Below are 25,833 nucleotides of genomic sequence, written 5' to 3' on the forward strand. Positions count from 1 at the left end.
CTTACCTTTGCACTCATGCATCCATCACTAACCTGAACACTGACATCTCGACCCCTCCAAGTCCTTCAACCCGACGGCCCGACTCCTCTAACTTGGCGTGCTTTGGAGCCGTCGGGAATCCCACACTTCAAGCTTTAAAATAGGGATTAGGCTAAAAACTGCCTGTTAACAAGCAGTTAATTGGCACTAATTGCTTCCCGCCTCGGGTAGGCGGGTCCCAGTGCGGGGCGGGTATCCGCCTCCTTTGAAACTTACATGGAGACGGGTTGGGGGCAGGATGGTGTCGGGACCCCCGAATTCGGGACTTTAACCCCCCCCCCACACGCCTCCAATCCTGACTCCACGGGTCAATGAAAATCGACCCCACAGTCTCTGTCACAGGTGGGGCAGACGGTGGTTGAAGGGGCGGGTGGGTGGGGTGCTTGGGTTGACGTGCGCTCCTTGCGCTACCTGCGCTTGGCTTCCGCTTGCTCCCGGCGAAGAGACTCGAAGTGTTCGGCGCCTTCCCGGATGCTTCTCCTCCACTTTGTATGGTCTTGGGCCAGGGATTCTCAGGTGTCAGTGGGGATATTGCACTTTTTCAAGGAGGCTTTGAGGGTGTCCTTGAAGCGTTTCCTCTGCCCACCTGGGGCTCTCTTGCCATGTCGGAGCTCCGAGTAGAGCACTTGTTTTGGGAGTCTCTTATCGGGCATGCGAACGATGTGACCCATCCATTGGAGCTGATCGAGCGTGGTCAAAGCTTCGATGCTGGGGAAGTTGGCTTGAGTGTTCTCGCTGCCCACTGCCCACTGTCTTGCCCACCGCTCACACTCTTGCCCACTTCCCAATGGCCTGGGTGCTGATTGACACTTCGCTGTGAATATTGGGTTGATTCAACATTATAACTAACGGGATTCTCTGAAACCGATACAACACGGGAGTAACCAATGAGCGCTCTCTGGACTCCAACCGGGACGACAAACGCACAATGACCAATCAGAATCATTGCATAAATATCAGCCTGTCCAATCAGCGTGCAGGAATACTTGCCATGGACCAATGGGCAGCTCGGTCTCCGGGACAGAGCGACAGAAGACGGGAATGGAGCAAAACAAAACCCGGCGGGGAACGCGGAGCGGAGCCCGTGCGGGGAGAAGCGAAGCCGGCAGCGGAGGAGGGGACGAGGCGCTGACCCATCTGCCTTCCTTTCCTGGAGCTCTCGGAGTTTGGTCTCGGGTAAGAGTGGGCGGAGGGTGTGTTACGGGGTGAGCAGGGGCTGTCTCTCTGAAACGGTCCAGCCTCTCTCCCCGGTGTCCGAAGCGGGTGATGTTCCTTCCAGCTGCCGCGACTGGTGTTCGAAGCGCTGGACGGTGACAGCAGGATCTGCCCCTGGCTGCTGTATGTGTGGAGCACGGCTTTTCTGGTCCCAGCCCATTGCAGACAGCCCCTAGCCCCCTACCTCTCCCCTCTCATTGACAGACCCGAGTCCCCTACCTCTCCCCTCATTGACAGCCCCTAGCCCCCTGCCTCTCACTGACAGCCCCTAGCCCCCTGCCTCTCACCTCTCACTGACAGCCCCTAGCCCCCTGCCTCTCACCTCTCACTGACAGCCCCTAGCCCCCTGCCTCCCACCTCTCACTGACAGCCCCTAGCCCCCTGCCTCCCACCTCTCACTGACAGCCCCTAGCCCCCTGCCTCCCCCTCTCACTGACAGCCCCAAGCCCCCTACCTCTCACTGACAGCCCCTAGCTCTCATTGACAGCCCCTAGCCCCCTGCCTCTCACTGACAGCCCCTAGCCCCCTGCCTCCCCCTCTCACTGACAGCCCCTAGCCCCCTACCTCCCACCTCTCACTGACAGCCCCAAGCCCCCTACCTCTCACTGACAGCCCCTAGCCCCCTAGCTCTCATTGACAGCCCCTAGCCCCCTGCCTCCCCCTCTCATTGACAGCCCCTAGCCTTCTGCCTCCCACTTCTCACTGACAGCCCCTAGCCCCCTACCTCTCACTAACAGCCCCTAGCCCCCTGCCTCCCACCTCTCACTGACAGCCCCTAGCCCCCTGCCTCCCCCTCTCATTGACAGCCCCTAGCCCCTGCCTCCCCCCTCTCAGACAACCCCTAGCCCCCTGCCTCCCACCTCTCACTGACAGCCCCTAGTCCCCCCTCCCCCCACCCCTAGCCCCCCTCCTCTCACTGACAACCCCTAGCCCCCTGCCTCCCTCCTCCCACTGACAGCCCCTAGCCCCCTGCCTCCCCCTCTCATTGACAGCCCCTAGCCCCCTGCCTCCCCCCTCTCACTGACAGCCCCTAGCCCCCTGCCTCCCTCCTCTCACTGACAGCTCCTGCCTCCCACCTCTCACTGACAGCCCCTAGCCCCCTGCCTCCCCCTCTCACTGACAGCCCCTAGCCCCCTGCCTCCCACCTCTCACTGACAGCCCCTAGCCCCCTGCCTCCCTCCTCTCACTGACAGCTCCTGCCTCCCACCTCTCACTGACAGCCCCAGCCCCCTGCCTCCCACCTCTCACTGACAGCCCCTAGCCCCCTGCCTCTCACTGACAGCCCCTAGCCCCCTGCCTCCCACTGACAGCCCCTAGCCCCCTGCCTCCCACCTCTCACTGACAGCCCCTAGCCCCCTGCCTCCCTCCTCTCACTGACAGCTCCTGCCTCCCACCTCTCACTGACAGCCCCTAGCCCCCTGCCTCCCCCTCTCACTGACAGCCCCTAGCCCCCTGCCTCCCACCTCTCACTGACAGCCCCTAGCCCCGCCTCCCACCTCTCACTGACAGCCCCAGCCCCCTGCCTCCCACCTCTCACTGACAGCCCCTAGCCCCCTGCCTCTCACTGACAGCCCCTAGCCCCCTGCCTCCCACTGACAGCCCCTAGCCCCCTGCCTCCCACCTCTCACTGACAGCCCCTAGCCCCCTGCCTCCCACCTCTCACTGACAGCCCCTAGCCCCCCTCCTCTCACTGACAGCCCCTAGCCCCCTGCCTCCCTCCTCTCACTGACAACCCCTAGTCCCCCCTCCCCCCGCCTCCCACTGACAGCCCCTAGCCCCTCCTCCCCCCCACCTCTCACTGGCAGCCCCTAGCCCCCCCTCCCCCCCACCTCTCACTGGCAGCCCCTAGTCCCCCCGCTGACCGGCCTCTTACCATCAGCACTGACCAGACTCTGGTAATGGCTACAACAAGGTGACCTATTGCTATAGGTCTCTTAAAAAAAAAATCAATGTTTTTAATTGGTACAACCTCGGGTGCCTTTAACCACCTGTAACAACACTGCTAATTTGCTTTTCCTCCCTTCAGTTTCTGATGAAGCTCAGTGAGCTATTTAAATGGGTTTGTAATATGCGTTACTCCTTGTATTTTCCCAACAGTGCACAAGGGGAGTGCAGCAGTGTCCAATAGCCTGGACTGGCCACAAGCACCCCTTTATTGCCCTATGTTCTGTGGGTCAGTTGTTGCCAGAAAGACCATGCAGTTATATAGCTCCTATCACTCCCTCAGAATGCTCCAAAGAGCTTCAAAGCCAAAAAAGTGTTTTTGAAGTGTAGTCACTTATATTGTAATGTAGGGAAACGTGGCAGCCTATTTACAAACAGCAATGAGATAAATTACTTTTTTTAAGTGATGATGGTTTTTGAGGGATAGCTGTTGGCCAGGACACCCATAGAACTCTCCTGCTGTTTGAAAAGTGCCATGGGATCTTTAGCGTCCACCTGAGAGGGCAGATGGGACCTTGGTTAAAGGTTTCATCTGTTTAATGCCTCATCCAAAAGTCTATGCACTCCCTTTGTACTGCACTGAAGAGTCAGCCTCGATTTTTTTCTGTGCTCAATTCCTGGAGTGGGACTTGAACCTTGTGATTTAGGGGTAAGAGTGGTACCACTGAGTCACAGCTGCACTCAGAGGTGCTCAGATGAGATGTTAAACTGCTGTACTGGTAACCGAGGTGGCTATAAGAATATATAAGGCTGGAAGAAATTGTGAATTTGTGGTTTGAATGCAGCAAGTTAAAAAAAAACATATTATTGATTCTTTCACGCTTCCTCTTGAATTTGCTGAACCTGTCTATCCTGCGTCCCGGGGCAGTCTGTTCCATCTCTGGGTGAAGTAAATTCTAAACTGTTGTTCACCTTCCCTCCTCTGGTTGTTTGAAACCCTGTGTTGCATGGTTGCAGAGTGGTCAACATCCAGAGTAAGAAAGCGTACACTGATGAAGAGGCGCATGTTTTAAAGTAGTGTACTCACTGATATTTGCATGTAACTTCAACTCATCCAATGTATGGGATGTAGGAAATGTTGAAACCTAGCACATCAGCATAACTTTCACCATAGTTTGTTTACAATTATTTACTTAAAATCTGGATTCTACACTCTTGTGTCCCTGTCTGATGCACTCTCTCTTGTCCTTTCCCTATCATTCCAATTCTCTCTGTCTTAGTCTCATTCTCTGTTGGCCCCTCTCCTTGTCCTCTCTGTCCCCTGCCTCTCCCCGCCCCCCCCACCCTCTTCTCTACACCCTCTCCTACACCCCTGCCCCGCTTCCTTCTGCTGTCTCATCCCTCCATGTCAATGGTAATGGTTACTGCTTCCTCAGTGTTTACATGCCATATGAGCTCTGGCAAATATTATGGAAGTTAATGTTACTTTTCTATGGACTGCTGACTATGTATAGACCTTGAGGGAATTGAAGCTTCCTCGACTGTTTGAAGGGAAAGGCAGAAGACAAGATGGTTCCTGAAAGGCATAGGGTCCTGCTCCAATTGTGTCTGATGACACCTCTGCCAAACCCTCAGACCCCATAACAGCGGACCTGGCAAGAATACAATAGCGCAAACTTGCATTTATATAGCACCTTTACACGATCTTGGGACGTTCCAAAGCACCTCACATCCAGTGAATTACTTTTGAAGTGTAGTTGCTGTTATTATGGTAGGCAAATACAGCAGCTAATATGTGCACAGAAAGATCCCACTAACAACAAATGAGATGAATAACCAGTTAATGTATTTTGGTGAAGTTGGCCATATTTATTCTCTCATTCTGTACTGGCAGCAGCTGTGAAAAATAGGTACCACAGGGGCAGGTGCTTATACTTTTTTGATAGTTGAACAATTAGAAATGAATACAACTGCCTTGTTGCAGGCCTATACCTGGTACTACTGGGCACCGTCTACCCCTTATGTTATAATGAGTACAGTTTTGAAGCCTTCTGTTTATTCTGAATTGGCAAATGAACATAGGCTTTTGATAATAACAAATTTTTTACTCCCAGAAACAGCTTAATTTATTGAAATTAATGACGCTTCCTTTTTGTAGTTCCCCCATTACTGCTTTGCTTCTCCTTCAGACTAGAGTAGGGGTGTGAAAGCTGTGGCTGTGAGGCCATATATAGCTCCTGAGCCATGGCAGGCTGACCCTTGAAGCCCAGACAACTCCGCCTATTTGTGCTTCTATTTCTTCTTTGGTTTGTCCTATTTCAGTTTTTGCCTGTAGGTTTGCAAAGGGCTTGCGTTCATCTACAGCTTTGCTGCCAATTTCCTAACTCTCTCCAAGTCCCGTTTACCCATCACCCCAGTGTTCGCTGACCTACGTTGGCTCCTAGTCCACTAATGCCTCAATTTTAAAATTCTCACCCATGTGTTCAAATCCTTGCATGGCCTTGCCCCTCCCTATCTCTGTAACCTCTTTCAGCCCTCCAACCTTTCACAAAATCTGCATTCCCCCAATTCTGGCCACTTGTGCATTCCCCACTTGCTTCACGCCACCATTGGCAACTGTGACTTAAGGCGACTAGGCCCTAAGCTCTGGAAATCTCTCCCCAAACCTCTTCACCTCTCTCTCCTCCTTTAAGATGCTGCTTAAAACCTCTGTTTGACACATGTTCAAATGTCTCTTTGGTGGCTCGGTGTCAATTTTTGTCTGATTACGCTCCTGTGAAGCGCCTTGAGACATTTTACGACTTTGAAGGCACTATATAAATACTACTTCTTGTTGTTGCCGTTGAACATAACACAGCTTTAGGTGAAATTCATGTTTCTTGTAACATTGAAAATAATGCCCTGTTAGTGGGACAAATTCCCTTTACAGATGAGCAAAGTCAATTAAACTAGTCAGCTCTATCCTTGAAGCGATATCTCCCTCTGATTGTTTTGAATTCAAACTTCTGCAGGCTGAGCTTGTGTTCCAGTTAGGCAGGAAGCCAAATACCTGATCTCTAATCCTCCCCAGATCTCCATGTTGGAGATTCAACAAGTGAGCTGCCAATGAAACCTGATGCTGCCTTTCTGGACTCCAATGAATGTGACCATTGCAACATATCACACGTGAATGTTACTGGAATGCATTAATGGTCGCCATGGTCTCAAACTGACATGGCATGCAAAGAATGCTATTTTTTTCCCAGATAGTTTGGCCTAGAAATTCAGTTGTTTGCGCCAGCCGCTAGCGCCTTAAGAGGAAGAGAAGTGGGGCGCTAAGTGGCTAGCGCCCAGGCGCGGCGCGATCTGCGCCTCTCGCGAAATTCAGTTAAGATTTAGCGGCGGTGCAAAACCATAGCACGCGCTCAGCTGCGCGCGCAGATCCTGACGTCATTTCATGATGCAACGCCCTTTGTGCGCCCCGAACCGGAAATTCAGTGGCGACGGCCTATTGTGCGCCTGGTGCCCCCCACGACTGGTAGAGGGGAACGGTTCCCAGTCGCTGCGGGGGGCGCTAATTAAAGGGGACTCCTCCTGCAGTATAAATGGCAGCCATTTTGCTCCAGTCCTTCTTTGTGAGAGACGGATATTTGGAGAGAGACAAAGGTAGAGAGCTTTCTGGTTTGGCTGAACACTCGCACAGGTACTTGTGGCTTCAGGCCAGAGCTTTGCACTTGGATTTAACTTTCAGTGCCATAGCATTGATTCGATACATCTAATGGGGGCTGCAATGGGTGGAGACGTTGGCTTACTGCATTGCGTTCAAAGGGCTCAGACGCCGTGAGAGAGTGTCAGTCATGGCCAGACGGAGAAGGGCCAACAGGCGTCGGCACAGGAGGCCTTACCCATCCAGGGTATACTGCCAGCAGTTCTCATATCTGAACATGTCTGAGGAGCAGTGTGTTCGGAGGCTGTGATTCAGAAGGGAGGTGGTCACTGAGATCTGCCACCTGCTTCGCAGAGATCTGCAGCCACAGCTGAGGAGCAGGACGTCTCTATCGGTGGCAGTGAAGGTGATGGTGGCTCTCAACTTCTATGCCACCGGCTCCTTCCAATCCGCTACTGGGGACATTGCCAACATCTCCCAGTTCGCGGTACATTGCTGCATCCGCCAGGTGACCAATGCCCTTTTCAGAATGAGACGTCAGAACATCTCCTTCCCCATGACCCTGGGCAAGCAGCAAGAGCATGCAATGGGATTTGGAAGAATAGCGGGCTTCCCCATGGTCCAGGGCGTAGAACTGATGAACCAGCAATGGTCAGGCCTTGCTTCAGGGCTGCAGTGTGCAGGGCATGGCAGCCAAACAAGTCGACCCTCCCCCTTTAAGAGCTGACCGGCGCCAGCGTGTCTGCCTTCATTCAGAAACTCGCCGCACCTGCACTGCGCCCGCCCTTGGTGTTAGCGCCCTGGATCGCCGGCTTAGCGCCTAATAGTCATGCATCACCTGCTTTAGCGCAGCAGCAACCTCTTGGGGCGATGCAACTGAATATCGGCGAAGATGGCGCCGGGCGCAAAATTTAGCGAACGCCCGGCTGTAGCGCCCCAAACGTGGCTATACTGAATTTCTAGGCCTTTATGTTTTGTGTGGATCAAACCCCTTGTAAACTGAATTTAACTTAAAAGTCAGTATCTTAATATAAATTAACCCCAGACCAAATAGTCCTGAAACGTGACTGTGGTTAAATCCTAAATCAGAACGCCAGATCTGTTGGCATCAGCAACGAGAGATACCTGCAAATTAATGGATTAAACTTCACCTGGGTCGCTCCAAGATTAAGCGGCCGACGAGGGTAGCCCTGAAATAAAAACAGAAAATGCTGGAAATACTCCGCAGGTCAGGCAGCATCTGTGGAGAGAGAAACAGAGTTAACGTTTCAGGTCGATGACCTTTCGTCAGAGGGCGCCCCTGGCCTGGAGTGTCATCTGAAAAAATCTCTCGCCCCACACATTGTTCCCCGTTTAGCCACTGGAGATCAGTCTCTGAGACTCCAGATGTGAGCGCCGTGTTTGCGTACTTTGCATTACTGTACCACTCACTGGTGGAAGGATGTCGTTTCCACTCTCTGGAGACTGTGTGCCACGAAACGCCTCAGGGCTTCCATCAAGAGCCCATGTCTCCCCGGTGAGGGCAGGCCAGTTGACAGCACTGCCGGGTTTGCTCACCGCACTCCTGACCATCTTTGGCAAATCTGAAACCCACAACCTTTTCACTAAAACTGGCAGACCGTCAGAGCTGTGTATCAGAAGAAACTATTCAACTCTAAGGAGTTTGGGACTCCTCAGCCGGTAATGCCTTGTATGAAATCCACTGTATCAGCGTGTGCTGTATTATCTGCCTTGTATAGTTTTAGTTCTTGGCTTCCAGATTTTAACGTTAACCTCCGTGTGTGTGTGTTTTTGTTTCAGTGCTACGAGCAGCTTGCTTCACTTTACAAAAAGGATGTAATAAGCCGAAAGTCTGACACCGCGACAGCACTGTGAGCCACAAGCGCTCGGCAGTGAGGGAAGTTCCCTGGGAGGTCTGTCTCGCTGCTGGTTTGAACAGAGCGATGTCTGGTGGAAGAGGCATTGTTTGCACGGAGAACACTTGCGACGAGAAGCCGCACAGCAACGAGAAGGACAAGGATGAAGTCAACGTCGTGGTGGTGGACTCTGATTCGGAAGACGAAAGTTGCAGGCTTTCCGCGAATTGCAGCAAAACTCACCGGGCTGCGGAGGGAGCGTGCACGGTGGCGCCGGTCTTTCCTCACGCCAGATTCGGCGGATCACTTTGGAATCATGACAGTGCCGTGCTCTGGGGACGGAAAGCGGCTCCAATCCATTCTAATAAGCCCCACGCGCACAGAAGTGACTCTCGGCGGCCGGGGGCGAGTGACAGGCTGCTGCCGGGGACTTTGCAAATTGTGCAGAACCGTCCAGCGCCTGCCTCGTCCCCCGAGCCCGGCAAAACTTCAGCCGGCGACTGCAGCAGCGAGGCTGAATGCAGCGCTTCCGACGCGGAGCTGCTGGCTCTCCGGGAGCGGGCCGGGGCTTTCTCCGCATTGCCCGCGCTGGGGGCCATCTCCTTGCCCCCGGGGATCATCATCATGACCGCCCTGCACTCTCCCGCCGCCCTGGCGGCCATGTCGGACGGCGCGCTGCAGCTGGCCAGCCTGGCCGATTGCCCGCTGCACCGGGTGACGGCGGCCGGCGGCCACCCGGCCAAGAAGAAGAGGAAACGGTGCGGGCTGTGCGCGCCCTGCAGGAGGCTGCTCAACTGCGGGGAGTGCAGCAGCTGCCGGAACCGCAAAACCGGCCACCAAATCTGCAAGCTGCGGAAATGTGAAGAGCTGAAGAAAAAACCCGGCTCTTCGCCAGAGGTAGAGTAAAGACGATCTGGGGAAAAAAATAATAAACCCGGTCGGAACACAGGAGTATCTTAACCGTCGTTGCAATTGTTGAGAGCATTTTAATTAGTCAAGGTGATGATAAATCTGTTTCCTAAATGGAGAATTCGATGTAATCGGGGATCTAAACTATTGTGCAGCTTCCTTGGATGTGTTGCAATTGTACAGGATGGAGAGGTGGCGGCGTGAAGCACTCCACACACAACTACTGGTGATTGACAGTTATTGAGTGGTGTCGGGCTGGTCAAAGTGCAGCCCTCCAGGCTCGGGAATCCAACCCTTGAAGCTCTGGCAATTCAATCCCTGTCGCCTTTAAATTTGGGCTGCGTTTACTAGCAATCCACTAATTTACAGGTGTACAGACAACGCTGGGAAGTGGGAGGTGCAATTGGACACCACTCACCCAGCATTCTGCCTGGAATGTGTAATTTGAACCAGTCAGGCCGGAGCCAGGCAGTGCTGCATTTCAGCTCCAGGTTAACACTCCTGAGTTCAGGCAAGGCACTGTTGGCTTGTCTTGTTTGAATTCTGGAGGTTTGGAAAGGCGCTGTTCTCACTGCCTCATTGGTAGATACATTCTAAATCAGAACACTGAGATCTGTTAGTATCAACGACAGGAGATAGCTGCCGGTTAATGGGAATCCGGATTTTAACATTTATTTCTGGCCCTCTGAGACTCCATGGTGCACACCTATGGGGCCCATCAAGACAAAAGCTTGGACACCCCTGGTCTAGGGTTCGTGTTGGGCAATATTGACAGGTGTGGCAAAGTGACTAGTTCATACACCAGCCTTAATCCACCCTCTGACCATATGTTACAAGTGGAAAGAAGACCCATTGGAAGCAGGTCGATTTAGCATCTGAAAGGGAAACAATGGGGTAATTTACTGGGCAGCCAAGAATCCCTTCACACCAGTGGATGGAAAATCGGGGGGGGCATTGCGCTCATGTCTTTCCAATACATGTTGGCCATGGGCAAGGTTCTTGGCTGCCAGGTTATGTACTTGGAAAATATGGTCAACATTTCGGAACCTAACTCCATATGTTACTTTGTATGATTTTTATATATGGAGTTGTGTTTGACACCTGTATATTGGGGACCTTAATACAGGTTGAGTGCTGTGGGGGAGAGCAACCAGTAGATTGGAAACAATAGACTAATGTGGTACCTCTATTGAGAAAAGAGGGAGAAATCAGACAGACAACTATTGAACCATTAGTCTTGAATCCTAGGTAAAATAATGGAATTGTTTATCGGGTGTAAACTTGGTTATTATTGTACAGATAATCATCTAGTAAACAGCAGTCAACATGGATTCAGAAGGGGAAGATCCTGCCAGGTGATCAACCCAAGTGGACCGTGGTTAAACCCTATGGCATAGTGTTCCTAGACTTCCAGAAGGGTTTTTGACAAAGTTCCACTTGAAAGGCTATTGATCAAACTAAAAGCGGCGGGGATTCATCTTGGGAATGGATAAGAAATTGGCTGAAGGGTGGCAAATGATGGGTAGATGTTCGATGAGCTATGTGGTGGTTGGGGGGAATTCAGCATGGGGTGCCCTGGTGGTCAGTATTGGTATCATTAGTGTTTCTACGTTGCATCAGTGAATTGAACCCTGATTCTAACTTGGGACTGGAATCGTGGGGTGTGGGGATTGAAGTGGACAGCGATCCGTTCAGCCCTCTAAAGCATAAGACCTGGGAGATTTTAACTCCCGAGCCTCATTTGAATGCCCTGACACTGACCGCCACCTGAACCAGGAGGGGATGATGTCAGTGCTGGTGGGTGGGAGTGGAGGGTCGCGGTCCTCACTGGCTCTGTCTCCTGACATTAAATTTAAAACCTTCAAACCTCTCCATGGGCTCACCCCACCCTGCATCTGCAGACTCTCCCGGCCTTCTATTTCCTCCTGCACCTATTGGTCCTGAGATTCCTGTTAGATCCGTGGCCCAGTGGATAAATAATTACACGGATGCTGTACATAAACAAATAACAAGTCTTTACTGGAGGAGGGCAATCTCTAGACTGGAGTACAGAGGCATGCGCACAGCTTTATATACCGGTGTGGTTACTGCCGGTACTACAGTATACAGGAGCTGTAAAAAGTAGTTCTGACTTAAAGCACATACACTACAATTCCTCCCTTTTTAGATTAATAATACCCCCTTAATATTCAAATAACAATTACATTTTTACATGTACATTCAATAACAAAAGTCCATTTATAGATTCAGTCTTTGGGGCGGCTTCCTGACCCTTTCGGGATAGCGCCTTTCCGGAGGTTCTTGTTCTTGTTGCAGAGGCGATTCTGACCTCCTTTCATCGGGTAGTTCATCGGGTTCCACTGCTACTGGGTCTGAAGTAGATACTACCGGTATGTCGGGTTCATCCCCAGGTACTTGAGACATGGGGTTGACGCATTCCTGTGATGCTAAGATCTGATCGACGTGGCATCTCACAATGTTCTCCCCGACATCCACTGTGTACATTAATGGCCCCTGCCTTGTACATATTGTTCCGGGTTGCCACTTCTCTGTTCGATAGTCCCGGGCCAAGACTGGTTGCCCTACATTGAAGCTCCTTGTCGGCTTCTCGTTGATGTGCTGGAATTGTTTGTCCTCAACATTTCTTCGCACATTTGGTTTGAGCAAGTCCAGACGAGATCTCAACCTTTGGTTAAAGAACATCATGGCCGGGGTCTGGTTGGTAACTGCATGTGTCGCGTTTCGGTAGGCTAATAAGAAATTGTCCATCTTATGCTGTAGTGGAATTTCCTCGTTGCACATGGTCTTTATCGCCTTCTTAAAGGTTTGTACGAACCTCTCAGCCAATCCATTGGTGGCTGGATGATAAGGGGCGGATGTGTAATGCCTTACCCCATTCCTTTTCATGAATTTTTGGTACTCATCAGACACAAACTGTGGTCCATTATCAGAGCATATCTGCTCTGGCAAACCGTTTCTGGCAAATATGGTCCGTAGGACTGCAATCGTTTTCTCTAGTGGTTGAAGACATCTTTATCACCTCAGGCCACTTTGAATGAGCATCCACTGCTATTAAGAACATTGAGTCCATGAATGGACCAGCGAAATCAATGTGCACCCGTTGCCATGGAGAGGAGGGCCACTCCCATGGGTGTAGAGGGGCATGCGGTGGTGCATTTTGGACCTTCTGGCATCCTAAGCAGCTCTTAGTTAGGTCTTCGATTTGTTGATCGATTCCCGTTCACCACACATAAGCCCTAGCTAGGCTTTTCATTTTCACTCCCCCCAGATGACCTTCATGTAGCTCATTTAGCACTCTCTGCCTTAACTTGGGTGGAATCACCACTCTGGATCCACACATCACTGTCCCCTGGCATACTGACAGCTGTTCTCTTCTGGATGAGAATACTGGCAACAGTGAGTCGCCATGTGTTGGCCATCCCCTCACCGTCAATTCATATACCCGTGACAGCGTCGGATCATTGCGGGTCTCCTCTATATCCGCGTTTGTTACTGGCAATCGTTCAATTATCGACAAATAAAATATCTTGATAGGGTCCACTGCTGGTGCTTCCTCCACAGTAGGCAGTGGCAGGCGCGATAGCCGATCAGCGTTCCCATGCTGTCTCGTGCCTTTATATTCTATTTCATATTGATTCGCCCCTAGAAACAGGGACCATCTTTGTAACCGCTGTGCAGTCATTACTGGCACGCCCTTCTTAGGATTAAAGATGGAGACAAGTGGTTGGTGGTCAGTCAGCAAGGTGAACTTCTGTCCATGCAGATAGTGGTTGAATTTTTTTACCCCCCATACTGGGCTGAGGGCCTCCCTGTCAATCTGGGCGTAGTTGCGCTCGGCTGAGGTTAGTGACCGAGACGCAAAGGCTACTGGCCTCTCCAAACCGTCCGGGAATTTGTGCGACAGCACCACTCCAATGCCATAGGGTGATGCATCACATGCCAAACGAATTGGTAGTGCTGGGTTGAAATGGGCCAACACCTCTTTTGATATGATCAATTCTTTACACTTCTGGAAAGCTCGTCTACGTTCGTCATCCCACTTCCATGGTACCCCTGTTGGCAGTAGGGTGTTCAGCGGGTGTAATACCGTAGACAGATTTGGTAAGAACTTGTGGTAATAGTTTACCAGCCTGAGGAACGACCTCAGTTGTGACACATTTTCCGGTGCTGGAGCCTTGACTACTGCCTCTATCTTGTCAGGGGACTTATGTAACCCCTCTTCATCGATGACGTGGCCGCAATACGAGATCTGTTTCTGGAAAAACTCGCACTTGTGGCGATTAGCTCGTAGCCCATATTCCTTTAACCTGGCGAGCACCTTCTCCAAGTTAGCGAGGTGATCACCGTCATTTTCGCCCGTGACCAAGATGTCGTCCAAATAACACTGGGTCCCTGGAATCCCTTGCAGGACCTGATCCATCGCCCTTTGCCAGATAGCCGGAGCCGAGGCTACTCCAAACACCAGCCGGTTGTATTGATAGAGACCTTTATGGGTGTTGATCGTAAGGTAATGTTTCGAAGCTTGTTCTACCTCCATTTGCAAGTACGCCTGGGCTAGATCAATTTTTGTGAAGCGTTTACCACCAGATAGCGAGGCGAAAATATCCTCAATTCGTGGAAGCGGATATTGCACCGTGTGAAGGACTGGGTTCACTGTCACCTTAAAATCCCCACAGATGCGGACCTTCTTTGGTTCCTCAGGCGTATTACTCAACGACCTCTTCATTACAGGGATGATGGGTGTAGCCCACTCACTCCAGTCCACTTTGGACAGTACTCCTGAACGTTCCAACCCTTCCAGCTCTGCTTCAACCACTGGTCTGATCGCATAAGGCACTGGTCTGGCCTTCAGAAACTTTGGGCTTGCATTATCCTCTATTTTAATTGTTGCTGTTATTCCTTTTAGTGTTCCTAGTCCCTCCTGGAACACTTCTTTTGCGTCAGTTAGCATTTTTGACAGTCGTCCAGGTGTGACGTCATCATCCTTTTTGGCCTCCACCTTCAGTGCCTGTATGGAATGGCAATCTAAATGTATCTTCCGGATCCATTCACGTCCTAGCAGTGGTGGTCCTCCATTTGGCAATACATATATATCCATTTTCGGTATTTCCTGACCTTTATATGTCACTTTCACCCTTATTTTTCCTTTGGGGTAGACTTTTTGCCCCGTATACGTCTTCAAGACAATCTCTGTAGCTTTCAAGGGTATGTGTGAAAATAGCCGCTTGTAATCTCTTTGATTTATGACTGTTAGAGCTGACCCTGTGTCCAATTCCATTTCCACTTGGACTCCGTCTATATTGAGTGTAACCCAGATAGTCTGATGATCCTCCATTTCGGTTACATTATGCAGTTTCAGACAACCCAGCTCCTTGCTTCCGGAGTCTGTCACTTTTCTGTTCGTCTGAACCACTGTCCATCACCTGGTGTACCTTTTTGTACTTCTCCTGTGGAGATTTCTTACTGTTGGTTTTCTTCCCAGACCTGCAGACTCTTGCTATGTGTCCTGCTTTCCCACACTGTCTGCACACTTGGTCCTTGAACCAACAATCTTTCTGGTCATGTGTTGTTCTGCCGCAGCGATAGCACTTCCCTGTTCCATAGGTCATTTCGTTGGTGCCATATTCTTGCGGTCTCCGTTGTATCTCTGCAGCGCCCCTTGCGGCTGCTTCGTGTGATACTGCCATACTGAAAGCTTTGTCCAGCGTAAGGTCCTTTTCTGATAGAAGCCGTTTCTGGGATCCTTCACTTTGTAGCCCACACACAAACTTGTCCCTTAACGTGTCTGCTAGTCCTGCTCCAAACTGGCAGTATTTCGATAGCTTGCGCAGTTCCGTTAGGTACTCAGCATTGCTTTCGTCTTTGTGTTGGTTCCTTTTATGGAACTTAAATCGTTCTGCTATCAGCAGCGGTGTGGCGTTTAAGTGGTCCTGTAGGATTTCTACTATGCTTTCAAAATTCTTGTTTACCGGCTTCTCGGGTTATTAGATTTCGCAGTAACCCATAAGTTTTTGCACCCATGGAATTTAACAGAACCAGTGCTTTATTAGCATCTGGCACTTCATTCGCCCTGCAGTACACCTCAATACGTTCCACATATGTCGCCCAATCTTCGACTTCATTGTCGAACGTAGAGATACTGCCACTCTTTGGCATCCTTGGTTGTGCGTTAACTATCACCAATGGCGCCTCCCGCGCTTCCCCTTCTTCTCCGCTGGCACAAAATGGCGTCTCCCACGCTCGCCCGTCTTCTCCGCTGCGGCTTCGCAAAATGGCATCTCCCGCGCTCTTCCTTCTTCTCAGTGGCGTCTCCCCTTGCTTCGCCCCACGGACCCTGATCAGCCCGTGATCCCTGGCTGTGCTCTGCGCGTTCTTCTCTTGATATTTGTCGACGCCGCTCAGTCTAGCACCCGGCTGTTTCTTACCCTCCGGTTTTGCAGTATTTTTCCTCGACGCCGCTCGGTGATCAACCCCCGGCTGCGCCCTGCTCTCTTCACCCTTTTTCTCACCCCGTCAACGCTGCCCGGCTCTCTCTCTCTGCCGTCGGTCGGCTCCAGCCGCCGCTGCTCGGGAAGGGTATGCTCTGGACCTGTCGTCGGTCTCTCACTGCTCGTTGTGGCTGGGGAACCAAGCCCGGCTCTCCACAGCCTCCCCAGTGAAGTTGGATCTCTGACTGACTGCTGGGTGGTTGCTCGCGGTCGACGCCCGTGTTCCTGGACTCGACTTTTTTTGTTTAATGTTGCAGGTAGATTTGCATCAACACTCGTCGCCACTGTTAGATCCGTGGTCCAGTGGATAAATAATTACACGGATGCTGTACATAAACAAATAGCAGGTCTTTACTGGAGGAGGGCAATCTCTAGACTGGAGTACAGAGGCATGCGCACAGCTTTATATACCGGTGTGGTTACTGCCGGTACTACAGTATACAGGAGCTGTAAAAAGTAGTTCTGACTTAAAGGCACATACACTACAATTCCAGCCTTTTGAGCTTTTCCCCCTGACATCAGCCTGCCATTAGTGGTAGAGCCTTAAGCTGTATCAACCCTGTGCTCTTCAATGCCCTACTGAACCACTTATCTTCTCCATTACTTTCTCTCTCTCTTCCCATCTCTCTCTCTCTCTCTCTGCCAAACACCCAGTCATCTCTCCAAACTCTCCCGCTATGATTTGATATCTGTCTCATTAATCTATGTTTCTTTTCTTCTCCCCTCCCCCCCCCCCCCCCCCACAGAAGTTCCTTGTCTACTTTAGTGCAATACAAATGATTTGGTAATGCTGTAGCTACTCTTTCTCATCCTCCTCTTCATCCTCCTCCTCCTCCTCCTCCTCCTCTTCATCCTCATCCTCTTGCTCTTTCGCCCCCCCCCCCACCTTCTTCCGATTCCCCAGGACATCGCTGCAGGAGTTCCTCAGGGCAGTGTCCTCAGCCCAACGATCTTCAGCTGCTTCATCAATGACCTTCCCTCCATCATAAGGTCAGAAGTGGGGATGTTCGCTGATGATTGCAGTGTTCAGTTCCATTCGCAACTCCTCAGATAATGAAGCAGTCCATGCCTGCCTGCAGCAAGACCTGAATGACATTCAGGCTTGGGCTGATAAATGGCAGGTAACATTTGCGCCACATGAGTGCCAGGCAATGACTATCTCCAACAAGCGAGCATCTAACCACCGCCCCATGACATTCAACGGCATTACCATTGCCGAATCCCCCATCATTAATATCCTGGGGGTCACCATTGACCAGAAACTGGACCGGCTACATAAATACTGTGGCAACAAGAGCAGGTCAGAGGCTGGGTATTCTGAGGTGAGTGTCTCACCTCTGACTCCCCAAAGCCTTTCATAAGAACATAAGACGTAGAAGCAGGAGTAGGTCATTTGGTCCCTCGAGCCTGCTCCGCCATTCAATAAGATCATGACTGATCTGATCTTGGCCTCAATTCACTCCCTTACCATTCAAAAATCTGTCTATCTCCACCTTAAATATATTCAATGACCCAGCCTCCACAGCTCTCTGGGGAAGAGAATTCCAAAGATTCACGACCCTCTGAGAGAAGAAATTCATCCTCATTTCCGTTTTAAATGGGTGCCCTCTTATTCTGAAATTATGCCCCCTAGTTCTAGATTCCCCCACGAAGGGAAACATCCTTTCTGCATCGACCCTGTCAAGCCCCTTCAGAATCTTATATGTTTCAATAAGATCCCCTCTCTTTCTTCTAAACTCCAATGAGTATAGGCCCAACCTGCTCAATCATTCTTCATAAGACAACCCCTTCATCTCCGGAATCAACTTCGTGAACCTTCTCTGAACTGCCTCCAATGCAAGTATATCCTTCCTTAAATAAGGAGACCAAAACTGTACGCAGTACTCCAGGTGTGGTCTCACCAACGCCCTGTACAGTTGTAACAGGACTTCCCTACTTTTATGCTCCATTCCCTTTGCAATAAAGGCCAACATTCCATTTGCCTTCCTAATTACTTGCTGTACCTGCATGCTAACTTTTTGTGATTCATGTACAAGGACGCCCACATCCCTCTGTACCTCAGCATTTTGTAATCTCTCCCCATTTAAATAATAATTTGCTTTTTTATTTTTCCTACCAAAGTAGATAACTTCACATTTTCCCACATTATACTCCATCTGCCAGATTTTTGCCCACTCACTTAGCCTATCTATATCCCTTTGGAGATTCTTTGCATCCTCCACACAATTTGCTATCCCACCTATCTTTGTATCATCAGCAAATTTGGCTACATTACATTCAGTCCCTTCAACCAAGTCATTAATATAGATTGTAAATAGTTGAGGCCCCAGCACTGATCCCTGCGGCACCCCACTAGTTACAGTTTGCCAACCTGAAAATGACCCTGTTAGTTAGCCAATCCTCTATCCATGCTAATATATTACCCCCAACCCCGTGAGCTCTTATCTTGTGCAGTAATCTTTTATGTGGCACCTTATCGAATGCCTTCTGGAAATCCAAATATACTACATCTACTGGTTCCCCTTTATCCACTCTGCTCGTTACATCCTCAAAGAACTCCAGCAAATTTGTCAAACATGATTTCCCTTTCATAAAACCATGCTGACTCTGCTTGACTTTATTATGATTTTCTAAATGTCCTGCTACCATTTCCTTAATGATGGACTCCAGCATTTTACCAATGACGGATGTTAGGCTAACTGGTTTATAGTTGCCTGCTTTCTGTCGCCCTCCTTTCTTAAATAGGGGTGTTACATTTGCTGATTTCCAGTCTGCTGGGACCACTCCAGAATCCAGGGAATTTTGGTAGATTACAACCAATGCATCCACCATCTCTGCAGCCACCTCTTTTAAAACTCTAGGATGCAGGCCATCGGGTCCAGGGGACTTGTCCACCTTTAGTCCCATTAGTTTGCCTAGTACTTTTTCTCTAGTGATAATGATTGTTTTAAGTCCCCCCCCATCCCAATAGCCCCATGATTATCCATTATTGGGATGCTTTTAGTATCTTCTACTGTGAAGACCGATACAAAATATTTGTTCAAAGTCTCTGCCATTTCCCAGTTTCCCATGATTAATTCCCCAGACTCATCCTCTAGGGGACCGTTTACTTTAGCTGCTACTCTTTTTTATATACCTGTAGAAGCTCTTACTACCTGTTTTTATATTTCTTGCTAGCTTACTCACAGAATCACAGAATCACAGAAACCTCACAGTGCAGATAGAGGCCATTTCGGCCCATCGAGCCTGCACCGACACATATCCCACCCGATCCCCGTAACCCCACGTATTTAATCCCCCTAATACTAAGGGTCAATTTATCACAGCCAATCAACCTAACCCGCACATCTTTGGACTGTGGGAGGAAACCGGAGCACCCGGAGGAAACCCACGCAAACACGGGGAGAATGTGCAAACTCCACACAGATAGTCGCCCGAGGCCGGATTCGAACCCGGGTCCCTGGCGCTGTGAGGCAACAGTACTCTCCTAAGCTATCTTCTCTCTCTTTATCATTTTTTTTAGTCGTCCTTTGCTGGTTTTTAAAAATTTCCAAATCCTCTGGCCTTCCACTATTGTTCGCAACATTGTATGCCTTTGTTTTCAATTTGATACCATCCTTTACTTCCTTAGTTTAGCCATGGATGGTTCATCCTTCTCTTGAGTCTTTCTTTCTCACTGGAATATATCTTTGCTGAGAGTTATGAAATAGCTCCTTAAATATTTGCCACTGCTTTTCTACAGTATTACCCTGCAATATATTTTCCCAGTCCACTTTAACCAAGTCTGCCTTCATAACTTTGTTATTACCTTTATTTAAGTTCAGGACACCAGTTTGAGACCTAGCTTTCTCACCCTGAAACTGAATTTGAAATTCTACAATGCTATGATCACTCTTCCCAAGAGGATCCTTCACTTCGAGATCATTAATTAATCCAGCCTCGTTACACATTACCAGTTCTAAAATAGTCTGCTCCCTGGTTGGTTCCACAACATATTGTTTCAAGAAACCATCCCGTATACACCCTAAGAACTCTTCCTCAAGTCTACCTTTGCCAATTTGCTGTCTAATCAATATGAAGATTAAAATCTCCCATGATTATAGCCGTACCTTTCTTACAAGCCTCCTATTATTTCTTGATTTATACTCTGTCCTACAGTGTGGCTACTGTTTGGGGGCGTATAGACCACTCCCACCAGTGACTTCTTACCCTTATTATTTCTTATCTCCACCCAAACTGATTCTACGTCTTGATTTTATAAGCCAATATCATTTCTCACTTCTTCTTAGGCAGTCCCTCGGAACTGAAGATGACTTGCTTCCACATTAAAAATGAGTTCTCAGGTGACCGATGAGTCCAATGTGGGACCTACAGTCTCTGTCACAGGTGGGGCAGACGGTGGTTGAAGGGGCGGGTGGGTGGGGTGCTTGGGTTGACGTGCGCTTCTTCCACTATTTGCGCTTGGCTTCCGCTTGCTCCCGGCGAAGAGACTCGAGGTATTTGGTGCCTTCCCGGATGCTTCTCCACTTTGTACGGTCTTGGGCCAGGGATTCCCAGGTGTTGGTGGAGATGTTGCACTTTTTCAAGGAGGCTTTGAGGGTGTCCTTGAAGCGTTTCCTCTGCCCACCTGGGGCTCTCTTGCCGTGTCGGAGCTCCGAGTAGAGCGCTTGTTTTGGGAGTCTTGTTTTGGGCATGTGGACGATGTGACCCGTCCATCGGAGCTGATCGAGCGTGGTCAAAGCTTCGATGCTGGGGATGTTGGCCTGAGCGAGAACACTGATGTTGCCAATGGATTTGCAGGATCTTGCGGAGGCAGCGTTGGAGGTACCTGTCCAGTGCTTTGAGGTGCCTGCTGTACATGGTACATGTCTAGAGGCATACAGGAGGGCCTCACTACTGCACTGATCTCATCCCTTATTAACAGAGCTACACCACCTCCTTTTCATTTCTGCCTATCCTTACGAAATGGCAAATACCCCTGAATATTCAGTTCCCAGCTTTGGTCACCTTGCAACCACATCTCTGTAATGGCTATCAGATCATACCCATTTATTTCTATTTGTGCTGTCAACTCATCTATCTTGTTACGAATGCTGTGTGCATTCAGATATAGAACTTTTAATTTTGTATTTTTACCATTTTTCCCTATTCTGACCCCTCTTTCTGATGCACTCTTATGTGTATACACTCTGTCCCTTCCTGTCACACTCTGGTTATCATTACTCCTATCGCTACCCTGCACTTTTGCCTTCTCATTTTTCTTTGACTTTTTTAATTTCTGCTCAGCGGATCCCTCCCCTCCACCACCCCCCCCCCTGCTATTTAGTTTAAAGCCCTATCTACAGCCCTAGTTATTCGATTTACCAGGACACTGGTCCCAGCTTGGTTCAAATGAAGCCCGTCCCAACGGAACTGCTCCCTCTTACCCCAGTACTGGTGCCAGTGCCCCAAGAATCGAAACCCATTTCTCCCACACCAATCTTTGAGCCACTCGTTCATCTCTCTGATCTTATTTACCCTATGCCAATTTGCACGTGGCTCAGATAGTAATCCAGAGATTCTTACCTTTATGGTTCCTGTTTTCAATTTAGCCCCTAGCTGCTCATACTCCCTCAGCAGTACCTCTTTTCTTTATCCTACCTATGTCGTTGGTACCTACATGGACTACGGCAATTGGATCTTTCCCCTCCCACTCTAAGTTCCTCTCCAGCCTAGAGGAGATGTCCTTTACCCTGGCACCGGGCAGGCAACACAGCCTTCGGGACTCACGCTCTTGGCTGCAGAGAACAGTGTCTATCCCCCTAACTATACTGTCCCCTACCAGTACCACATTTCTTATTGCTCCCCCCACTTGAATGGCTCCCTGTACCACGGTGCTGTGGTCAGTTTGCTCATCCTCACTGCAGTCCCTGTTCTCGCCTACACAGAGAGTAAGAACCTCATAACTGTTGGACAAGAGCAAGGGCTGAGGCTCCTCCACCACTACCTCCTGGGTCCATACCTGCCTCGCTTTCCACCATGTACAAGGCACAAGTCAGAGTGTGATGGAATCCTCTCTACTTGCCTGGATGCGTGCAGCTCCAACAGCACTCAAGAAGCTCGACACCATCCAGGACAGAGCAGCCCACTTGATCATACTCCCGTGCAGCACTTTAAACATTCACTCCCTCCACCACCAGCGTACCGTGGCTGCAGTGTGTACTGTCTACAAGATGTACTGCAGCAACTCGCCAAGGCTTCTTCGACAGCACCTCCCAAACCTGTGACCTCTACCACCTAGAAGGACAAGGGCAGCAGGCGCATGGGAACACCACCACTTTCTAATTCCCCTCCAAGTCACACATCATCCTGACTTGGAAATATATCGCCATTCCTTCATCATCACTGGGTCAAAATCCTGGAACTCCCTCCCTAACAGCACTGGGAGTACCTTCACCATATGGACTGCAGTGGTTCAAGACGGCAGCTCACCACCACCTTTCCAAGGGCAATTAGGGATGGGCAATAAATGCTGACCTTGCCAGCAATGCCTATATCCCATGAACGAATAGAAAAGAACTTCTCCCTCATGCTCCTCTTTCCTCCCCTCCATGTCCTCCCTCTTTCATTCCCCCATCCTCCATCTTTCCTTCCCCCATCCTCCCTCTTTCCTTTCCCACTCCATTTCCCTTCCTCCCTCTTTCCTTTCCCCACCCCCCCTCCCCGACTTCCCTCTTTTTCTCCTTACCCTCTTCCATTGGGAAATATTTAAATTAGGGTCAACCTGAAATGCAAGAGTGAAGTTCAAATGATGCGTACTGCCTGCAGAGCCTGTAATTGTACCACAGGCCGGTAACCTAATCCTAGGGCCAATTTTACTAAGACATGCTCCTGGCAAAGTGTCTTACCTGCTGGGAGTTCACATTGGCAAAACTGCAGACACGCTCCTCACCATTTTGCTTCCATTAAAGTGAATGGATGGAGAATCCCTCTCTGCACTCCAGGTTTGGCAAAGGTCTGGTGTTGGACATTTGCAAAATCTGCCCAAGAATTTACAGTTTGTGTTTGAAATGTCATTGCGATTCTGTATTGTGCCTGCAGCACCTCGCTTGTGACCTTTCACCAATATCATGCCACTATTGCCAATTCAGCACCTCTGGTGCAAAACATCTTTTTAATAGATTTTTTATTTTTATAAAGTGGCCAAATCAGACAAGCACATAAAAAATATAAAATAGCTGACTCTAAATTGAAACCATAATTCAGTCAACTTGTTAGGCTGTTGGATTTTGCGATTTTTGATATAATCACAGCCGCCTGATTTGAATTTTTAGACCTCTGTTTCACGACCAATATACCCTCTGTAACCTGTGCTAGAGTTTCAGCCGTTAACTAGCATCCGTCGTTCATGCTGTAGCTTCTGTTCCTGCCAATATGTTGCACAGTTTGAGCACAAATCATGTGACAGGAAAAATTTGATGAACAAGCAGTGTCATGTGATAGGAAATGGCACTGATTGAGGAATCTTCATGTAGCATATTGCAGGGATGCTTGACTTTTACATTATGCAGTTGAATCCAGTTCTGATGAACACAAAGCCAGTTTGAGGCAAGGATATCCTCAGCTCAGGAATTTTATAACTTCTATTTAAAAAAAATAATGAATTTGCAATTTTTTAGTATATCTTAATCATATTACAGATATCTTTGGAACTATTTGACCTGGGCAGTGAATGTAGACTATGGGATGTTCAATAAGACATGGGATTATAAAGAGCTTTTTCCATTATGTCGTGGAATGGACTCCCACCTTTAAAGTAGTCAGTCTGTTGGTCAGAGTCATAGGGCTCAATTTTCTAAGCCCCGAGGAAGCGGGCATGGAGGTGGGACAGCACGTAAAATCGGAGAAAGTGGGGGCGGGTGGCAAACCCACCCCCATCCCGCCTCCGTGCCCTTTTGCCAGGAGGCAGGAAGATGTGCAGCTTCGGGTCCCATCTCCTGGAGGCGGGAAAGGCTTTTAATCCTTTTAACTGCCTGTTAACAGGTAGTTAACAGGCAGAAAAAGGGATTAGTGCCATTTTACCTTCACAGGTGAAGGCTTCCCGACCTCGGAGAACCCCGCCGGGTTGGAGGAGACGTGGAGGAGGTCTGCGGCGGTCGGAGGCACCTGGAAGTAAGGTGTAGAGGTGAGTGATGGGTGCAAGTCTGGAGTGGTAAGTATGCAAGGTGAGTGATAAGTTTAAAAAAGTGTTCACTTACCTTTTTTTTACTTCTATAGCCTTTAGCCATGCTGGATCGAGAGAGCGGACATCCACCTTGTCAATTTCAGGTAATGGCTGATGGACCCTCCGATCCATCAGACATCTGAAATTTACTTTTTTACATTTTTTCAGTCCTCACCACAAAAACGAATCAAACTCAAGAGAATGTCAGTGTTTGACAGCTTCACAGAGCTGCCAAACACTGTCATTTCTTCTTTCAAGAAGTCTTGACAGATAGCACGTCTGACGTTGACGTGATCAGTCAGTGACTTTTTCCATAATGGGCTTGCTGAACCCACTGGGCGGGCTTAACAAGCTCAATCGGGGAAATCCCTCTGAATGGTCAGGCGAGGATGGAGGCGGGACATTGCCACGACAAGCAGCAGTCCCGCCTCCAAGTCGCCTCCATTGACAAAATCCAGCCCACAGAATGTTCCAGCACAGAAACAGGCCATTTGGCCCATCAAGTCTGTACCAGTGTTTTTCTCAACATGAGCCTGCTAGTGTAATCTTACTCTCCTGTTTGGCGTGCATACATTTTAATATTCCTCTTTTACAAATAACTATTTAAAAAATAATCAATTTTAGGCTCTGCTTCAATAATGGTTGTGCCAGAGGAATCCACATTCTAATCATCTTCTGTAGGTGTAGAAGGCTTATTGGGAGACCACATGGAGTAAGTGAGCAAAGTTCAGAAGGGCACTGACCAAAATTGGAGACTAAAGAGGAGAGAAATAACTTCTATTGGACAGCAAACTTTTTCTTGTCTCATGTTCAAGACTATGAGAAGAGTTTAGAAGTATAATGGGAGGAGATTCAAGTCTTGGTTGGAGAGTTGGAGTTGTTGAGGGGAAATTTGTGCAAATGAGGAAACCAATCTTCTTGGAGGCAACTTTAGTGATAGAGAAAGATGTGGGTGTTCTACTTGAGGTCAAAGGAGATAATGGGGCTATGAATACCATTGGATGAAGAAGGACAAAGGTGGACCCATCAAAGGTTAGAGAAGATTGTTGTTTGCTAGACTAGGTAGAGACAGGAAACAAACTGTCTTTGAAGAACTGGAAGAAACATGAATGAATTGCCCAGTTGAAGGGCTGGAGATCAAGGTTTAGTGCAGTGCAGCATCTAGTTCTGGAGGTTGTGAGCATCAAGGGCATGCGTAAGGAGTAGAATTGGCAGCAAAAGAGTGGATAGGGTTGGTTGCTGAGTGGAGGAGGTCACTGATGTGAAATTGGTACCTAGTGGGAGAGGGGGGAGAGCCCTGGGCTCAAGACAAAACAAGTGTAATGTACAGCACATATTTTGATGCAAAACAGAAAGATGTGAACATAGCTTTAGTGAGAGGTCATATACTGGCAGGATCGCACCTCTAATTCCTCATACACGGGGTAGATCTTAACTTTCACTGTCAGGTGGGAAATGGCCATAGTGAATTGGGCTCCTGTTATACACCATGTCTATTGGGATGTATAACGGATGACGGTCCACTACTGCCAGTTTTCTGACTGGAGGTGACAGTTAAAATCCATCCCAGTG

The 25,833-nt window shown here is 49.3% G+C and overlaps 1 protein-coding gene across 1 annotated transcript in view; it reads left to right on the forward strand.

Annotated features, from left to right (window-relative positions):
• Positions 1-1,047: 1,047 nt before the first annotated feature.
• Positions 1,048-25,833, forward strand: part of LOC147124159 (CXXC-type zinc finger protein 4-like) — a 133,184-nt gene continuing 108,398 nt past the window's right edge. Inside the window, exons 1-2 of the mRNA XM_085983021.1 lie at positions 1,048-1,215; positions 8,585-9,537. Coding sequence (XP_085839147.1) covers positions 8,728-9,537 — 810 coding nt within the window. The 5' untranslated portion in view covers positions 1,048-1,215; positions 8,585-8,727. The remainder of the gene's footprint in view (positions 1,216-8,584; positions 9,538-25,833) is intronic.

This window comes from Somniosus microcephalus, chromosome 1 (genome assembly GCF_052327205.1).
Source record: "Somniosus microcephalus isolate GS21.2 chromosome 1, FLI_Smic_1.0, whole genome shotgun sequence".
NCBI classification, from domain to species: domain Eukaryota; kingdom Metazoa; phylum Chordata; class Chondrichthyes; order Squaliformes; family Somniosidae; genus Somniosus; species Somniosus microcephalus.